A 19,820-nucleotide genomic window follows, 5' to 3' on the forward strand; every position below is an offset into this window, starting at 1 on the left:
ACCAGAGCTTGTTGCACCATACAGCATTTACAAGCAGAGGTGGTATTTAGTGATAGTGCCATCCAGTGGTAAAAGTACTACTAAGAGAAAAGTCTGATCTGCTAATGAGTGGTCATTAGTTGTAGTTAGTTAATTAGTTGAGAAGTAAATAGTTGTCTGATGTCTGACAGCAGTGGAGGCAATACAATATTATGTATGCACCTTGCATTCATGAAATACTTGATTCCCTTTCATGTCATGGGGCAACTTGATAATTGAGTGAGAAAACACTTGTTTAAAATACTTTTTGATTTGTAACCAGTTGTATAAATGTAAATAAGCACAGCACTGGTGGCAATACAATATTTGAAATGATGCATGTACCTTTCACTCACATGCAAATACTTGAATTAATATGAATGAATAATTTCATGCCATGGGGCAACTTGATAGAGTGATACAATTAATTAGTCCAGTGGCCTTGCTGGCTATTGGGCTCTTAGACGAATGTTATTCTTAGAACAATAGACCCGTTACTGATATTGGGAGTTGTGCCTATAATTTACTATTTCGCTCTGACCTGGTGAATGACCTACAATGGTTAACATGTTTTAGGTTTGTTAATAGTAGACAGCCCTTGGGTGAACAATGATTGTTGTAATTAGGAATCTCTTTTGTAATGTCTATCAATATAATTACATTTTTATTTCTGTTTTAATTTTATTTATTCTATTTTATCTCTATTATCTTGTCATTATTGCAATACGTTTCTGTCCTGTGATGTCTTATGTATTGTTATTATTATTGTGTTGTTGTGTATTTCATGTGAAAAAAAGAGACTTGTACAGCAGTGGTGCCAATAATTTTTTTTCTATGAACCCCAATGGCTGAAAAGAGTTGTCTGGTCTGCTATTGGTAAAATAATGTAACCTAATATACTTACCTTTATACCTTACCTGCTACACTTAGGCTACATGTCTAGATAAACCCAACTTCCTTTATACTTACCGGTCATACGTAGCTATACAAAAAAATAAAAATAAAAATGCATGTAAAGAAAAAAAGTTTTTACCTCCGTTTTTTTGGGTGCCTCCCCATACTAGATTGTCTTGTTTACATCAGGGTCCCCCATTTTCAATTCATCATAACATATATGACATACACGACATACAGATAGACAGTACTGATGAAGATGACAAGAAATAGACAGGTAGAGGAGAAAGAGTGGGTATAGTCAGTACTAGCCCCTTCCGTGACTGCGATGTCCCCCCCAAAATAGGAAATATATGAATTGTCCCCTCCAATAATAGTTATGTGGTATCAAGAGTAGTGTATCTACTCCCACTCTGTAATTCTAGTTTCGAAATACTCCTAAAAGCTTCATTTGCGTATTAAAATCATTAAAATGTTCTACCGGACCCTCATACTCTGCGTCCCCCCCAAACTTGTCATGATATCTGCAGCCCTGACCATCCCCCCTGTTTTTTTCCCCACAACTCGAGTACTGGGTATAGTAAGAAAGAAAGAGATAGATAGATAGAGAGTGAGAAAGCAGTGTGAAAGAGAAGATGAACAAGAGATGAACGAGAGAGGAGAGAGACAAAAAGAGAAAGGTAGAAGCAATATGCATGAAGGAGGAATGAGTACTAATTAGAGTGACACACTGTTCACCGCATGACTCATCCTGCCCACTCATCTTCCACTTTGAAGCTTGGTTGAGTTTTTTCTCTCTCTTTCTTGAGTCACATCTATGCTGCCACTACATGGCAGTGTCCCACAGGGTGCCCTTTTCAGTAGAGACAATGTGATGCAGTGCTATAAAGGGCATCCCGACATGTGTGAGAATGTTGGAAGGTTTCCTAATGGATGCCCCCCCCCCCCCCCCCCCCCCCCCCCCCCCAGTGGCCTTACAATGAAATACACTTGAGGTTCCCTACAGGTGCCTTTCTGATAGAAACTCATGAAGTACCTCTTAGATGCCCTTCCAAGTGAGGGTGGGGGGGGGGGGGGGGGGTATTGAGTGCCATCTGTACCCCTTTTTGCAATACATTATGTACCCTCTAGAGTAAGACATTTTAATATTGTGTCTTAATGAGTGCTCTTCTAGTGGAGAACATGTGATGCAGTGCCCTATAAGGTGCCTTTGCAATGGTCTAAACTTGACCTTCCCTATGGGTGCCATGCCAATGGAAAGGGGTGCTGTTATGAAGTGCCCTCTTAGGTACCCTTCCAAGAGAGAACACACTATGAAGTACCCTCTTAGATGCCCTTCCAACAAAGAAAACACTATGAAGTGCCCTCTTAGGTACCCTTCCAAGAGAGAAAACACTATGAAGTACCCCCTTAGATGCCCTTCCAACAGGGAACACACTATGACGTGCCCTCTTAGATGCCCTTCCAACAGGGAACACACTATGACGTGCCCTCTTAGATGCCCTTCCAACAGGGAACACACTATGACGTGCCCTCTTAGGTACCCTTCCAACAGGGAACACACTATGACGTGCCCTCTTGGATGCCCTTCCAACAGGGAACACACTATGACGTGCCCTCTTAGGTACCCTTCCAACAGGGAACACACTATGACGTGCCCTCTTAGATGCCCTTCCAACAGAGAACACACTATGAAGTGTTCCCATCTGGCTTCCCATCACCACACAAATCCGCTGCAAGGTCCTTGACCTGGCATATTATGCAGCGAAGGGAATGGCTCCATCTTGGTGGTCTCTAACTACACACCCTCAAGACTCTACATCTTCTGGTCGCCTCAGACCCTCTCAGAGTCAGAGATTTTATTTGCCATGTATGGACGAATCCACATTGGAATACAGGTACAGAGCAACCAACACTGTGGGCTAGATCCAAAAAGAATGGATTGCACAGAGCAAGTTGCACCCTTTGAAAACATTATTAACAGATTGCAGAATGGGTACAATACAGTATGGCTCAATACACACAATTGTTAAGGGGATGCAGACCAGAGAAAGACTTTCGTCTTGTTTGCATCAGGGTCCCCCATTTTCAATTCATAATTAATTGTAAGTAAGGCTGCAACTTGCTCCGTGCAATCCATTCTTTGTGGATCTAGCCCTGTGTGTCTACAACTAATCCAATACAGGAGCAGCGTAGAAACAGTACAAACTGAGAGATGAAGTGGTGACACACAGAAACAGCACTTCCACAACCTGACTAATAACACACCAAATAAAAAATAGGATAATATACAAATCTAGCCTTTGGAGTTATTCAGGCTGTGCATAGCACTGGGGAAGAAACTCTTAGAGGTAGAGCATGACGGTAGTGTCTGCCCGACGGGAGGGGGACAAAGCGGCTGGGTGACCAGAGGGGTCGTTGATAATCCGAGCTCCTATCCGAGCTTGGGTGGGGTCATCAAAGAGAAGCCGGCTATTCTCGGTCCTTGCTCCACAATGGTGGAACAGACTTCCCACCACAGTTAGGACATGACCAATTTTCTGCCATCGACCAAAAACTCACTTGTTCAATCAATATCTGCCCTGCAATGAAGAGACAGAAATTCCAGCGAAGTAAATGAGATGCAGTGCCTGCAGTCGCCCTAAACGTACTATTGCAGGCTTTCCCAAAGTGGGTGCCATGACGACAGTCTAGGGGTGCCGCCAAGTCAAACCCTGCTTACATTCAAAACACATTGTATGCCCATTAGCAAATATTTTCTGGATTTTTGCACAGGGCAGCTGGGCTAATATCTAGCTAACATTTTGATGTTTCTCGATCTATACTGTCCCTATTTTTTCCCAATGTATCCTAAAAGTCAGGTTAGAGTAAGTTAAGTTAACTGTATTTAAAAGTGAAAGACAAAATAAATAGTTGCCAATGATGAAACATTGAAGTTTAAAATACTTACTATTCCATCCATTTACGTTTTAAACTAATACGAATGTATTTACACTGCAAGTGCTTCATTGATAGCTGTATCACATGTTTTAGCCTAGGCTACTGATGCCTAGCTAGGGAGCTAGCTAACTGAACAATAGCTCTATTGAACTGTGTATGTATGTGTGGAGGAAATATGGAGCTTGTCTCTTCCTCCTGTCTCAGCTCCTCAGAAAACATGTATTTAACCCCTTCCCTCCCCTCCATTTGACCCATCTTATGGGGTCCCCCCTCCCCCTCCTGACTATAAATGAGTCCTTCCCACATCATTATGTCTTCTCCTTCCGGGTCTTGTAGCTGATAACCTGGGCGAGAGCCACTCAGCCATATCTCTAACTATCTTGTAATGTATTTGATCTATCTGGCTAATAGATTGTATTAACCGGATCCATTTGACTGAGTAAGTTATTCATTATCTACAACATATGTATGTATATTATATTATTTATACAAAGCTATGAACCACAGCGGATTCCGAGGGTTAGGTCAATAACTCATCCTAATAGGGAGGTTTAGTGGTTACGTCATTGCCGTTTTTCGTGTTCCACCCTCTGTCCAACGTAATGTATTTCCCCATTGCCCATTTCTAAATCGTCTAGTTTAAAACAAATAAAGCATTAACATTGGCATGGTGTACCTTTCTGTGCTTATTCATCCACAAGCTATACTGTAGCTCAACATGAAAATATTTGCAATTAATCATAAAAAAAAATCGCCAAATTTTATTTCAACCAAAAATGCTTAAAGAATAATGTTAGTGATAGAAGAGAACTCATTTTATGCAAAACTGGAAAGCTTTTCAATTTCCATGCGGCAGAATTGTTACAATAGCCGATAATCCATTTTCCCAATGATAAATCCCTATACGGGTGGAACAACCAGTGACGTCAGACTACACCTCCCTATTAAGGTTGGGTACCGTTCACATTTGAACCGGTACATGGGAATTTATTGGTGTACAGTATGTGTATGTATACAATTGTGACCCGGCCCAACAGTTGGTGGCTCATGTGGGAAAATCAGATTGCGAGAAAATTTATGAAATGTTTTTAGTTTTTTTTCATATTATGTTTAAAATGTTTAAGAACATATTTACTGTAACAGCTAACAGTTATAGTATCTCTAAATAGTAAAAACCTTTGTTTAAAATAGGCAGAGAGTTTGGGGGCAGAGAGATACACTTAAAATGTGTACAGAGAGGGAAAAATCTCCCAATTCAGATTCAGATACAAAAGCGAGTCTTTATTTCAAACAGTTCCAAAGATATTTAATGTTTTGCAAAACATAGTGTGTCGTGTTTTGTTTAGTTTATTAGGATCCCCAATTAGCTACGCTACAGCATTGCAGTAGCTATTCTTCCTGGGGTCCACAATTTTGTTTTACTGTGCAACACAATACTTACATCATAACACGACATTGCAAGTAAACAGGAAAAAGGACTAGTACACACACACACACACACACACACACACACACACACACACACACACACACACACACACACACACACACACACACACACACACACACACAGAAAGACATAATACTTACATCATAATATATAAGGTTACAAGTAATCTGGACAAGGACTTGAGAATTGGAGTAGTGGGCGCGACACTCAGCTTTAGATGGTTGATGTGTAGTTAAAATAATATGCCACGTAAGAAAACGCTAAAACTACCAACCCACGGAAATATTGCTGAGTCTCTCATTTGTCACATGAATAGAACAAAGGCTAACCTCATGATATAATAATAATAATAATAATAATAATAATAATAATAATAATAATAATAATAATAATAATAATAATAATAATAATATAATAATAATAATAACAGGCTACATGTTTAACTCATTCCCTGCCAACGACGAGTATACTCATTATTGGGCGCCAATCGTTGAATGCCAACAACAAGTATACTCGTTATTTGATCGTTATTTCTTTTATTCGATATTTCTATTCATTACAGGCACACGGACTCGGGGTTAACATGGGGAATCATCCTGAGAATGCCAAAGTGCAATACCGGCCGCATCACGCTAGACGGCGGTATCGAGAACCCTTTGTAACCATGTATCTTGGCCTGTGGGACGGCCAAATGTCTCGGGTTTCATGTTTCCTTGTCGGGCGAGGCGACCAGTTATCTCGGTTCCATTGAAGCGCGTTAAATATCCCCGATCCATATGTTGTGGTGGATTATGCCGTGGACCAAATGGACATTGGATATACCAGATGGCGATCAAACAATTGGAATATTATTTTTGGAATACTCCCGATCACAGGTAAGGACGATTTGTCGTAAATTTTTGCTTGATGCTTGATGCTTTTATACCGATCGGGCTGATAAGCGTTTTTAGTGTTCAATACGAATGCCATTACTGACAATCAAATAATCAGAAACGACCCCCCCCCCCCCCCCCCCCCCCTTTCATGCATTCATGATGGAACATAATACCTATGATATAGATTAGATTTCAGAATAATAGCGTGTAAGGCGGCTGGGTGGCGCAGCGGTCTAAGCGCTTGTCACCAACGCGTGATACACCGGTATCGAATCCGGCTGTCAGCATTGCCTCCGGCTTGGGCCGGCCGTCATACTGACTCAATTGGCAGAGTCAGCGGGAGGGAAGTCGATGGGTGGTAATCTGGTTGTTGTAAACAGCGACTCCTACAGGTCGGTCAGGGCGCCTGCACAGCAAGGACAGGAGATGTCGAGGGTAGTGTGAGCCCACACGTTACACCTTGCCAATGAGAGTCCGCGCTGGCAGGTGAAAAAGAAGTGGCTGGCTGACTCTGCATGTATCGGAGGGGACATGCGATAGATTCTTCAACCCTCCCTACGACCGACCAGTGGGGGGCACATGCGAGCAAGGATCAAGACAGGGGAGGGGGGAATTGGCACGACTAAATTGGGATGGGAGAAAAACTGAAAAAAAGGAGAAAAAGTGGATGAAAAAAAAAGAATAATAGCGTGTACAGGCAAGAAAAGACAACGTCTATCGTGGAATTGGCGTATACGGCTATAATATATAGGGGCGACAGTGGCTCAGGAGGTAGAGCAGTCGTCTGGCAATCCGGAGGTTCCCGGTTCGATTCCCGCTCCTCCCGGGCAGCGTGTCGATGTGTCCTTGAGCAAGACACTTAACCCCTAATTGATCCCGATGAGCAGGTTGGCACCTTGCATGGTTGCCTCCGCCGTCGGTGTGTGAATGTGTGAGTGAATAAGCCAAATGACTCCTCCCAATTACAAAATCTTGAGGCTTGCCTGCTTGCCGTCAAAAAGTGGATGTGAGATGTTAATTGTTGGCCCCCCAAACCACAGAGGCCTGTTTGAGGACATCTCCCTCAACTTTGATACTTGTCACGTATCCCAGAGCTCCACCATAAAAAACCTTGGAGTAATTTTTTATTCCTCCCTCTCATTTAATGCACATATAAAAAATTTCACCAAAATTGCCTTCTTCCATCTTCGTAATATCACAAAGATTCGCCCCATTTTAACTCTGGCTGATGCTGAAACCCTAATTCATGCTTTTATCTCTATCTATCCGATCTCATCTCTCGATACTCGCCCGCTTGTGCTCTGCGCTCACAAAATGCGGGGCTTCTATCGATTCCTAGGGTTAAAAAGAAATCCGCCGGCCACAGAGCCTTTGTCTACCGCGCTCCCTACCTGTGGAACAAATTACCTGCCGTCGTCAGGGGCGCCTGCTCTGTCGAAGCTTTTAAATCCCTGCTTAAGACCCATCTTTTCTCTCTCTCCTTCAACCTACCCTGATCTCACCTGGTCGGGGACTGACCCTTAGATTAATCTGTCTAGTTTAGTTAGGATGTCTATTTTCTCCCATGTCTGCTTTTCTGCAGACATGGGAGAACCTTTTTAACCTCTGTCTCTGTCTCAACCGGTCCCATGGAACAGCTTCATACCGCCTTCTGTCTGGCCTGCAGTGCTGAACCTTCTGAGCGGCTTCTCCTCCCCCCCGGGGCATACGGCCCTGAGCTATTGTATTGTATCTCATCCTGTATCCATACGCTTGCAGTAGTTCTATGATTCCACTGTCACCATGTATGCATATGCTCGCTACATGTATTTATTGCTCCATCTCCGCCCACTACAAACATGGGAACTCTCTAACCCCCCCCCCCAACCCCCCCCCCCCCCCCCCCCCCCCCCCCCCCCTCTCTCTCTCTGAGTTGTTGTCTCGTAGTGCTGACCAAGGTGGTGGATGTCTCGGGGTCTTGCCCAAGATTGCAGTGACTGTTCTACGTGCACCACGAGGCCATGGATCAGCTTCTTACCGTCTTCTGTCAACTTGGTTCAGGCGTTCATTGCTGGGTTAAGTACTTCTATTCTATTCACATAATATGCTTACTACATATATCTATTCTATTCACATATATGCTTACCACTTGTATCTATTGCTATGTCCGCCTATCACAATCACATGAACTGTCTAACGCCTGTCCTGTCTCCCTGTCTCCCTGTGAGTGGCTGTCTCGGAGTGATGACCGGAGTGTTGGACGTCCCGTGATGAAGACTGGGAGGATGCAATCCTACCCGCGCCGCACCTTCGCCTCAAATAGATCCGCTAGCAGCGCTATTTTTAATCTTTCAAAAATATTCAGTTGCTATCGCTATCAGCTCTATCTTTAATCTTAATCTTAATCTTTCAAAATGTTCAGTTGCTATCACTATCAGCTCTATCTTTAATCTTTCAAAATGTTCAGTTGGTATCGCATGCACTTATCTCTGTTTCACTACACACATGAGTGCATGCCTACCAACTGTTCACCTGTTTTATTGCAACACTACTATCACCGACATCTAAGAAGGGATATCCCCCCTTGAATGGCCCTTCTAAGGTTTCTCTCCTCCACATTGCCTGTGGTGCATTTTTTCCTATTGCTAGGTTTTAGTGAGTTTTCCCTTACCTTCGCGTGGGGTATGTCTGGGAGTGTTGCATTTATTTATTTTGCATTTATTTAAAAAAATATTGGACTTAATGGTGTTCAGGGGAGTGGTTAGGGGAGTGGTTAGGGGAGTGGTTAGGGGGTGGTTAGGGGAGTGGTTAGGGGGTGGTTATGGGAGTGGTTAGGGGGGTGGTTAGGGGAGTGGTTAGGGGAGTGGTTAGGGGAGTGGTTATGGGGGTGGTTAGGGGAGTGGTTAGGGGAGTGGTTAGGGGGGTGGTTAGGGGAGTGGTTAGGGGAGTGGTTAGGGGTGGACATAAGAGCTATTGTTCACACCTAGTACCTGACTGCCAAGGTGTTAAAGATGCAGCCAAACTTTAGATGGATAAACTTTTTCTCAGTTTTTCTCTGCTCTGAGACTAGAGGTTTAACTCGATTCAAATAAGCATATATTCTTCAAATATGTTGAGTATGTATGACATGTCGTTTGAAAGTTTACAGTCTGTACTTTCATAATCTGTAAAAATAAATGACAGAGGGAGACATGGGCCACAAATTGCTGGACACAGTCACCCTTGAAAGGCATGCATGTGTGTGTGTGTGTGTGTGTGTGTGTGTGTGTGTGTGTGTGTGTGTGTGTGTGTGTGTGTGTGTGTGTGTGTGTGTGTGTGTGTGTGTGTGTCTGTGTATGTGTGTGCATGTGTGTGTGCATGTGTGTGTGCGCGTGTGTATGTGTGTGCGTGTGTGTGTGTGTACCAGGCCACGTGAGCGGATCGGCGCGGCCGAGAAATCCGCTCTTCGCTCTTTAAAGCTTGGTCCGCTCCGCTAATCGCTCATGTTGACCCCGCCCCCAAGTCGCTCTCCGCTCGCTCCCCGCTCACCTTGAATCGAGCGCTCCCCGCTCCCCGCGCCAGATCGCTCGGCATTTTTTTTTTTTTTTTTTTGGAGCATGGTGTAAATGAGCTCAAACTACAACAGTCTACACCCCCTGGGCCCCTTAACAATTGTTTGTATTGAGCCGCATTGTAATTGTACCCATTCTGCAATGTTAAATAACGTTGTTTATCCATTCACTAGCTCTATTAAGCGATGATAGGCTAGCCGAGCCACAATGCTATGGTCGCTGCCATTAACGTTAGCATGTAAGCTAACGTCAACAACAATGGCGTCGATACTTTTTCTAACAGGAGTGAGTGAAGGAGGAGGAGTGAAGCTTGAACAGGATATCACAGGTTCACCCTTCTCATTGGTTGAAAATGGCCTTCATGTTTGTACATCGCCATCTGTTGCTTTGGCATTGTACTGCATGTATATTACATCAACAGTGTTAAACCACTGTGAGCGACCTGGAGTGGATTGGAGCGGAGGAGAACTCTCGCTCCGGACGTCGCGCCGACTCATTTTAAAACCCACTCCTCGCTCACGTCAAAACCGGCCGCTCCGCGCCCCGCGCCGCTCACGTTCCGATCCGCTCACATGCACTGGTGTGTACATGTGTCTGTGTGTGTGTGTGTGTGCATGTGTGTGTGTGTGTGTGTGTGTGTGTGTGTGTGTGTGTGTGTGTGTGTGTGTGTGTGTGTGTGTGTGTGTGTGTGTGTGTGTGTGTGTGTGTGCGGTCCTACCTGCCAGACTGCCTGGTCTCTGCAGAGTGGCGGTAGTGTAGAGCTCATGGGCTATCTTGTACTGGTCTGAGGCGTGGTGGGAGGCCAGGCGCTTGGGAGACAGAGTGGCATAACTCCCTATGCCTGAACTCATCTACAGAGACAAGAGACATGGGAGTGTCACCACAGACACATGGGAGGAAACAATTCATTAGCTGTTATGCCGCTGAAATACACTGGAGAAAAATGTAACTGGGATACACTCGAGAAAAGTAACAGTGGGATACACTGGAGAAAAGCAACAGTGGGATACACTGGAGAATAATAACACTGAGATACACTGGATAAAGATTCAGTACAACGGAGGTCTTGTTTTTGAATCTTGCATCATTTTCTTGAAGGTATGTTTCAGAAGGTATGTCGACTTAAAATTACCCAAAATGTTGATGAACTATTGTTGCCCTTTGATGTATATCCCCCTGGATATAAACTAAATGAAAATCATTTCAGATATCCAATCTGCGTCCTTTGAAATATTCCAAAATATACATGGGCTATTCTGATTGGCCCATCAGTCAATCCCACTATGTCTGATTGGCCCATCTGTCAATTCCACTATCTATGATTGGCCCATCAGTCAATCCCACTATGTCTGATTGGCCCATCAGTCACATCTAGCTGAGTGATAATTTGTGGTGGGTCTACACTGACGCTGAGTAATAAGCTATAGGGAGGTGTAGTGGTTACGTCATTGGTGTTTCCTGCGCGGTCCACCCTCCTTGAAATTGCTTGAAATGGACTCATTTCGAAATAGTCTCGTTTAAAACAAATAAAGCATGAACATTGGCATGATGTACCTTTCTGTGTGTATTCATCCACAATCTATAGCTCAACATCAAAAGATTCGCAATTAATCGTAAAAGTAGCTAAATAATAACGTTTATGTTTTCATTCACTGAGGAACAACACTCACTTTGGCGCTGCTGACTGACGTCACCATAGAGTAGACTGACTCCTGGCTGTATTAGACGACATCACTGAACGACAGGCGTTCTACTGGTAAGTGTAGTTATTTTTTTTTATCCACTTTTTCTCCCATTTTCTATATTTTCTCCCATCCCAATTTCGTATCATCCAATTCAACCCTCCCCTGTCACGAACGCTGTTTCTTGCCTCCCACAAGCCGGCTACAATGTGGACTAAGTCATACATAGCACAAGTCCCCTCCGGTACTTGAGGTAACAGCAGTCGCATCTTTTCACCTGCGCAGCTCGATCTCTCAGTGGCGAGGAGTAACGCGTGGGAGGCTCACGCTGCCCCCGACACTTCCTGATTCTACTGCGCAGGCGCACCAACCGACCTGTAGGAGTCGCTGTCCACAACGCCCGATCCCCACCCATCAGTTTCCCACCCCCTAATACGGCCAATGTGTATTAGTATGAACGACCAGCTAAACTGAAAGCAATGTGGAGCGCTGGGCTCGAACAGGCAAGCCCAGCGTCTCCGTCATTCATGGCGAGCGCCTTGCCCACTACGCCACGTAGCCGCCCTCAGTGTAGTTATTTTTTAACGACAAATTACATTTTTTATAACTAACTTTATTTCAACCAAAAATGCTCAAACAATAATGTTAGTGATAGAAGGGAACTCATTTTGTGCAAAAATGTATGGAAAGCTTGCCAATGTTCATGAGGCAGAATTATTACAATCAGGGGTGTAGCTCCAGATTCTGGGCCCCATGAAAGAATTTATTTGTAGGCCCCCAGTGAATACGAGCGCGCGCAAGCGCGCGAGCAGAATTTTTTTTTACCATTTTTTTTTAATGAAAACGCATAATACGGTTTTTACCTATACATTCGGATCAGCAGTTCAGCACCTGCACTGTTGGTGGGTGAGCCTAGTAAAGGATGTCGCATTGCGTTCATCTTCAATGAATGGACCAATGCAATAGTCTACCAAAGCCCCCCCTCTCTCTCTATATATCTCACACACACACACACACACACACACACACACACACACACACACACACACACACACACACACACACACACACACACACACACACACACACACACACACACACACACACACACACACACACACACACACACACTTCAGAAACAAACATAGTATCAATGAGAGCATCAATAATACACCTGAGTGATGTCTAGTAAAAAAAAATTAAAAAAAATTTGCCCCCCCCCCCCCCCCCCCCCCCAGTGCTGGGCCCTTGGAATCATCCTAAGCTACCCCCCCCCCCCAGCTACGCCCCTGATTACAATAGCCGATAACAAATTGTCCTAATGATAAATCCCTATACGGGTGGACCTAAACTAAACTAAAGTGATGTCAGACTACACTTCCCTATAGTGTTTAGTGAACAGAAAGTCACGCCCCCTCTGGCCTACTGAGATTTGGCTGTGCTCGGAGAGGGTGACCTAAAACACTTATAGCAAATCAAATTATACATCTGAAGCGGAATAATTCATATCCACAACAATATTAAGATTCCACAATAAGCAATTTGCGACTGATCCAGCAACATTGTTGTACGGTTGTGAAGTTAAGTCACAAGGAAATATAATGTCTGCTTACGCCTACAAGACCAATTTGAAAAATCACATCCACACGAAGGAAAAGAGAGGGAGAGAGAGAAAGAAAGCGAGAGAGTTAAACCACAGAAAGACTGAGAGAGAGGTGTACACACACACACACACACACACACACAAACACACATTCTTGTTTGCTGAGTAAACAGAATATTTCCTAGTGCGTATGCCTAATGTGAAAATGTTAATAACGGATCCGTTCAAGCAGGACTGCCACTGTAAATATCCTACACTAATATGATCCACATGGAACTCTCCATAACGGACGTCTTCAACTGAATCTAGTTGTATCCTCTAGGGTTTTTTAATTCAAGGTCAACTAATCAAAATCCTTGCACTGGTCACCATGGCAATAAAGTACAGTACTACCGAGTTTTGAATCGTATACCCACACTCCTATGCAGAGAGTTGGAGGACGTTTCATTGTCAAACATCAATGGCCCCAAGAGGATGTAAACGAACAGGTGCTGCTTACGCTCATTATTTTCCCTCATATGGAATAAATAACGTTCTATTAATTGTTCCCTCCACCTTTCTGAGTCTACTCTGTCACGACGTCTGTGCTCGTTTATTATCTGTGTCCATGGGAACGATGATGAATGCAACCATAAAGATAATGGTTTCATTCCACAGCAAAGATAGTCACGTTTCTATATCACTGTATAACTTATGCATGTTAACCCTTTCACAACCACGCTACATAATGTTAACCCGTTCACTACCACACATATGTAGTGCGGTGGTGAAAGGGTTAACCTCCTGTAGTGTGGTTGTGAAATGGTTAACCATTTGTCGTGTGGTAGTGAAAGGGTTAACATTATGTATTGTTGCAGTGAAAGGGTTAACCATTTGGTAGTGTGGTAGTGAAAGGGTTAGGACAACCTTACTATTTGGTTATTTGTGACACTACACACGTACACTATACATGTAATTCAAAGTCATAGTCACATTTTCTAACTCATTTGATGACAGAGGTCAGTAAATCGCTGCATTAATAAGGCTGTTTCAGGCAGTGGGGTATAGAGGCAGTTTGATGTACAAGCATGGAAGCATCTCTGCATGGAAGTATGAATCTTACATGTTAATGCAATCTATGCACAACTATCAATAATACCAGTAGGTCTATTATATGCTGTTGTTGTAACCAATCTAGTATTATAAGTCTAAGATATGTACAGTCTTAATTATTTGCTAAACCTATACCTTCTCAAAATTCTCAGTTTTAAATGAATGAATGAATGAATGAGTTTTCAACAATACCATGCGAATACATTGATCAAACAACAATATATGTGCATAAACGTCCCTTCTGTATATGTACAAGTATGTGTGTGTGTGGGGGGGGGGGGGGTGCACGTGAAAGTGGATGCATGTTTGTACTAGACCAATAACATATAACATTGTAATCAATATTTCTCCATGGCCTAGTAGCGTCAGATGGAGACTCTGTACCTGGTGTAGCGGAGATGACGATGCGCTGGCTCCTCCCCCGGCGATTGTTGAGCTGGGCGGAGACCCCACCCTCAGAGGAGACCCGCCCCCTCCCGCTGTTGTCACTGCAACTGTAGTGCTGAAGGGGGCAAATGGATTGTAACAAACCATAGGTTTAACATACAAGAGGAAATTAGCTTACTTATTTTGCTCTAAGGGACTAAGATACAGCTGTTTCGAAATGGTTGTCTTGGCGACCAGCGGTAAACAATAACACTGCCAGCATAGGGGGCCATTTTCATTAAAACCAAGTAGGAAACAGACTATTGACTATGACACTCCCATCAATGAGCGGTAGTCCTGAGCCCTGAGTTTGAGAAACGCTAGCCTCCTGTTAATAAAACCTCACAGGTAATAAAAGAGGTAATGATGTAGCAAAAGAAACATAAAAGTGATTTTAAATAACCTATGAACCTAGGTCCTTGATGGGACATTTGTGGGAGAAACCTTTTGGGTCATATTTAAAGACACAAATTATGGAAAAGCTTTTGCCTAAGTGTCACAACACTAAAGTATATACAGAGTGTCACAATACTAAAGTATATACAGAGTGTCGCAACACAATAGTACACAGCTTACATAAATGGATGGTTGATTCACATTCTATTAAAAAGAGATGATGAGATTCTCTCTAAAATCTATACTTTTACTAATGTGGCACTGAAGTGGCCAGACAGACTATAGAATCATATACGGTAATTTTCGGACTATAAGCCGCGCATTTTTGCCCATTTTTCGACCCTGCGGCTTATATAACGGTGCAGCTAATCTATGGATTTTTACAGCTAACGGCCACTAGGGGACCTCTAAGCGAGGCTCCTGCGGAGAAGAAGACGCTGCAAACGGAAGCAGAAGCGAGGCAAGCGGGCTGGCATCAATGCTAGGCAAACGGCTAATCCATTCAAGCCACCGTTGCCGACACTCTTCCTAACAAACGCCCGCTCCATTCGGAAAAAGATGGATGAAATCCGCTTGCGACTCACTACTCAGAGAAACTTAGCAGACTGCTGCTGTATGATTTTCACAGAATCATGGATGGACTCTAGCACACCAGATTCAGCTATCACGCTAGCCGGCCACAGAGTATACCGAGCTATGGCCGGTCCGCACCATATGTTAATAAATGGGAGCTTCCTCAAACAGCCATCTCTTTCCCGACAATCCCCTCTGTGCACGAACCTGAACATATGGTAATTAAACATTAAAACACATGCAGCTTATAGTCCAGTGCGGCTTATATATGTACACATCATTCAATTTAGCTGCTGCGGCTTATACTCGGGTGCGCCTTATAGTCCGAAAATTACGGTAGTCTAAATGAATTCAATCATGGTCAAATTATATCCACATTTTATTTTATGCCCGTTACCACTATAGCAAGCAAGAGAGGTTGTAGGTTGTAAATTCCTGGGCCCAGAAGATGGTAGATACCATTAGGTGACTTCTGACACTGCCTGGTCACTAAACTTAGTTTATAAGGCTGGACATATAATTACAGAGAGTTAAGCATATCATTTTTACATACAAGAATGGTGCAACCACTACAGCATGTCTGATTTAATGTATTTACACCATCCTATCTTGACTCATTGTGTGTTATCTTGTCATCATGTCATCTCCAAGGTCTTATATTGTTTGCCGTATTCATGCCTTAAGCGATAAAGAGGTTTACCATCTATGGTGCTATGGAACAAATGATTGCCTCATGGTTACAAACATGTATGCTCTTTGGAACACTGAGAGCATATATGTTTTAATTATTATATGTGTTTCAAGCACAATGGTCAAGAACAGCTTCACTCAGCACACTACTGGATATGCTGTTTAACCCCTTAAGCCTGACACAGAAATTAATATGTCATAAATAGATCAATACAGTCCGTATTAATTAATGTTGCAGTTCTTTTTTTTCAAATGTAGCCAAGAGTAAAGACCCTAACCCTGTCAAAACAGCAGTCAAAGTGTATATTTTGTTACAGCTTCACCTCCACAACCCTCCATACCTGCATTACACACCCCCTGCACTTCAGCTCAACCCTCCATATCTGCCTCCCGTGTTGTGCGTTTGAGCCCACAAGCTACCGTGACAATTTTTCAGCACTACATTTGTTTTCTATGATTTTAAGAGTTATTAGCGAAATATGATTTTAGAAATATCTCGGCGCATCCCGGTGTTCTACCGATCTATGCTATCTACCGGAGCGGTGCTATCAGCGGCCCTGCGCTTGCGCACGCATGAGCATGACCCACAATCGTTTTCACCATTTTTTCACCCATAAATCTATGCTACCTTGCTGTCGAGAGTCTCGCTGATGGTGAGCAATATCTTAAAAAAATTATTTCATTGCACCTTTTGAACTGTAAACATGAAATATTTGCATGTACTCATGGCTTTGCTGTAGAATGTAGAAAGTAGATGATAATGTCGTCTATTGTAAGTGCTGTTGCATAAATATTCTATATTAATAATTAATTGATTAATGATTGATTTCTTATTTCCATTTATAACGTAATAAATAGATAAATAATGTGATGCATAAATAATTAGATGTAAAGCCAAATTCATTGGCCAACAGTTAAATGTGATAAGGCACAAAATCTCACGAGAGTATGTCACATTTAAGAGCGGAAATGACAGAACGCTGATGGACTTCAGGTGATCATGTGTAAAACGCTGCTCCACAAGATTTGAATTACATTTATGGACGTCTGGAGTCGAAGCAGACCGTCAAAGGAATTTCCAAGGACAAGGACTCGAGAACCTCTTTTCTTGACAAGCGGCCAACGAGTTCTCACGGCGTGAGAAGGGACGAGGAGGTGTGATGAGCCCAAAGATAATAAACGCTCGTTTATAAAGAACCGACCTGTGTCTGTGTTGTTGGGAAGAGAGCTACAACCTGTGTGGATGTATTTGTGATAGAGAGGTAGAGACAGAGCCATTAATTACACTCTGAGGAAGGCTATTTACACGCTGAGGAAGGTTATTTCCCCAAACGTCTGTCGTGTGGCATATCTTGTTTATGTATATGTATATGTATATTTTGTGACACTGGGAATACATTCCCTGATATCCATAGATGTCCCTAGATACCAAGAACATGCAAATGGACCTTGAAGAAGTCCAATCTTCCATTTACTTGGGTATGTATGTACTTTTAGGCACATTTTCTGAAAATATGGCTAGGGCTTAAGAGGTTAAGGACACCCTAGTTTGCATTGCATGTTATATAAATCACCCATTTCTACTGTCTAAGTAAGAGTTATCTGCAGATGTAAAGGATCTAGCCCAGTTCATGAGATGACGTTGTATTTCAACTTTAAGCCTGGGGGCTAGAATAACCTTCTATTCCAAGTACTTATTCTCAGTGTAAAACATTAGCTAGTGTAAATATGAGAAACACAGAGACATTGTGGAAGGTGGGCTTGTCTGTTCAGGCTATAATTATAACCCTGCCTTCCTCTGGCGCATATCAGAGCAGTAGAACATACAGGAGAGGGTCTGGTCACATGATTATCTACAGAAATAAAAAAACTTTCTAATAAGGTAAATGTTAAAGCTGGCCCCTGGAGACAAAGCTTAGGGGGCAAGACAACTAGATGCGTGGGAGCCAGGATACTTGCTATGGTGGACATTAACCTCTCTAAACTGCTTTTCTGTAATCTGTTGTGTAGCTTTTTTTTTGTGTGTTTATTTATTTGTCAATTGACTCAGTTTGTCAGATACTCTGATACTCTTATCATCATATGTTACTCCAGTCTCACATGATATTGTTTAATTGCATTATCATGTATAATCAAATTTGCTTCATTCATGTCAGTCGCTCACAGGATATTGGTTAATTGCATTATCATGTATAATCTAGTTTCCATCATTCATGTCAGTTGCTCACATGAGATTGTTTAATGTGTGTACCAGTGCTGGATCGGCCAGTGATTTGTTATCGATCTATGTTCATACATGGATTTTCCATATCTTTATGAATTATTCAACGTGTTAAATTAATATATTGTCTGGTCCATTTACGAATGCTTCAGACACATTCAAACATGTTGTGTTAATAAAGGAGCATGTCCTCTTTCACCTATCCTCAAGTCACCAGGTCCTCTTTCACCTATCCTCAAGTCACCAGCTCCTCTTTCACCTATCCTCAAGTCACCAGGTCCTCTTTCACCTATCCTCAAGTCACCAGCTCCTCTTTCACCTATCCTCAAGTCACCAGCTCCTCTTTCACCTATCCTCAAGTCACCAGCTCCTCTTTCACCTATCCTCAAGTCACCAGCTCCCCTTTCACCTATCCTCAAGTCACCAGCTCCTCTTTCACCTATCCTCAAGTCACCAGCTCCTCTTTCACCTATCCTCAAGTCACCAGCTCCTCTTTCACCTATCCTCAAGTCACCAGCTCCTCTTTCACCTATCCTCAAGTCACCAGCTCCTCTTTCACCTATCCTCAAGTCACCAGCTCCTCTTTCACCTATCCTCAAGTCACCAGCTCCTCTTTCACCTATCCTCAAGTCACCAGCTCCTCTTTCACCTATCCTCAAGTCACCAGGTCCTCTTTCACCTATCCTCAAGTCACCAGCTCCTCTTTCACCTATCCTCAAGTCACCAGCTCCTCTTTCACCTATCCTCAAGTCACCAGCTCCTCTTTCACCTATCCTCAAGTCACCAGGTCCTCTTTCACCTATCCTCAAGTCACCAGCTCCTCTTTCACCTATCCTCAAGTCACCAGGTCCTCTTTCACCTATCCTCAAGTCACCAGCTCCTCTTTCACCTATCATCAAGTCACCAGCTCCTCTTTCACCTATCCTCAAGTCACCAGCTCCTCTTTCACCTATCCTCAAGTCACCAGCTCCTCTTTCACCTATCCTCAAGTCACCAGCTCCTCTTTCACCTATCCTCAAGTCACCAGGTCCTCTTTCACCTATCCTCAAGTCACCAGCTCCTCTTTCACCTATCCTCAAGTCACCAGCTCCTCTTTCACATATCCTCAAGTCACCAGCTCCTCTTTCACCTATCCTCAAGTCACCAGCTCCTCTTTCACCTATCCTCAAGTCACCAGCTCCTCTTTCACCTATCCTCAAGTCACCAGCTCCTCTTTCACCTATCCTCAAGTCACCAGCTCCTCTTGCACCTATCCTCAAGTCACCAGCTCCTCTTTCACCTATCCTCAAGTCACCAGGTCCTCTTTCACCTATCCTCAAGTCACCAGGTCCTCTTTCACCTATCCTCAAGTCACCAGCTCCTCTTTCACCTATCCTCAAGTCACCAGCTCCTCTTTCACCTATCCTCAAGTCACCAGGTCCTCTTTCACC

The 19,820-nt window shown here is 43.2% G+C and overlaps 1 protein-coding gene across 1 annotated transcript in view; it reads right to left on the minus strand.

Moving 5' to 3' along the window:
• Nucleotides 1–19,820, minus strand: part of ctnnd2a (catenin (cadherin-associated protein), delta 2a) — a gene marked incomplete at both ends in the record, with an annotated part of 886,308 nt that overhangs the window by 526,420 nt on the left and 340,068 nt on the right. Inside the window, 2 exons of the mRNA XM_084325908.1 lie at nucleotides 10,426–10,558; nucleotides 14,469–14,586. Of these exons, the coding sequence (XP_084182034.1) occupies nucleotides 10,426–10,558; nucleotides 14,469–14,586 (251 nt within the window). The remainder of the gene's footprint in view (nucleotides 1–10,425; nucleotides 10,559–14,468; nucleotides 14,587–19,820) is intronic.

This window comes from Notolepis coatsorum (genome assembly GCF_963971535.1).
Source record: "Notolepis coatsorum genome assembly, chromosome: 12".
NCBI classification, from domain to species: Eukaryota; Metazoa; Chordata; class Actinopteri; order Aulopiformes; family Paralepididae; genus Notolepis; species Notolepis coatsorum.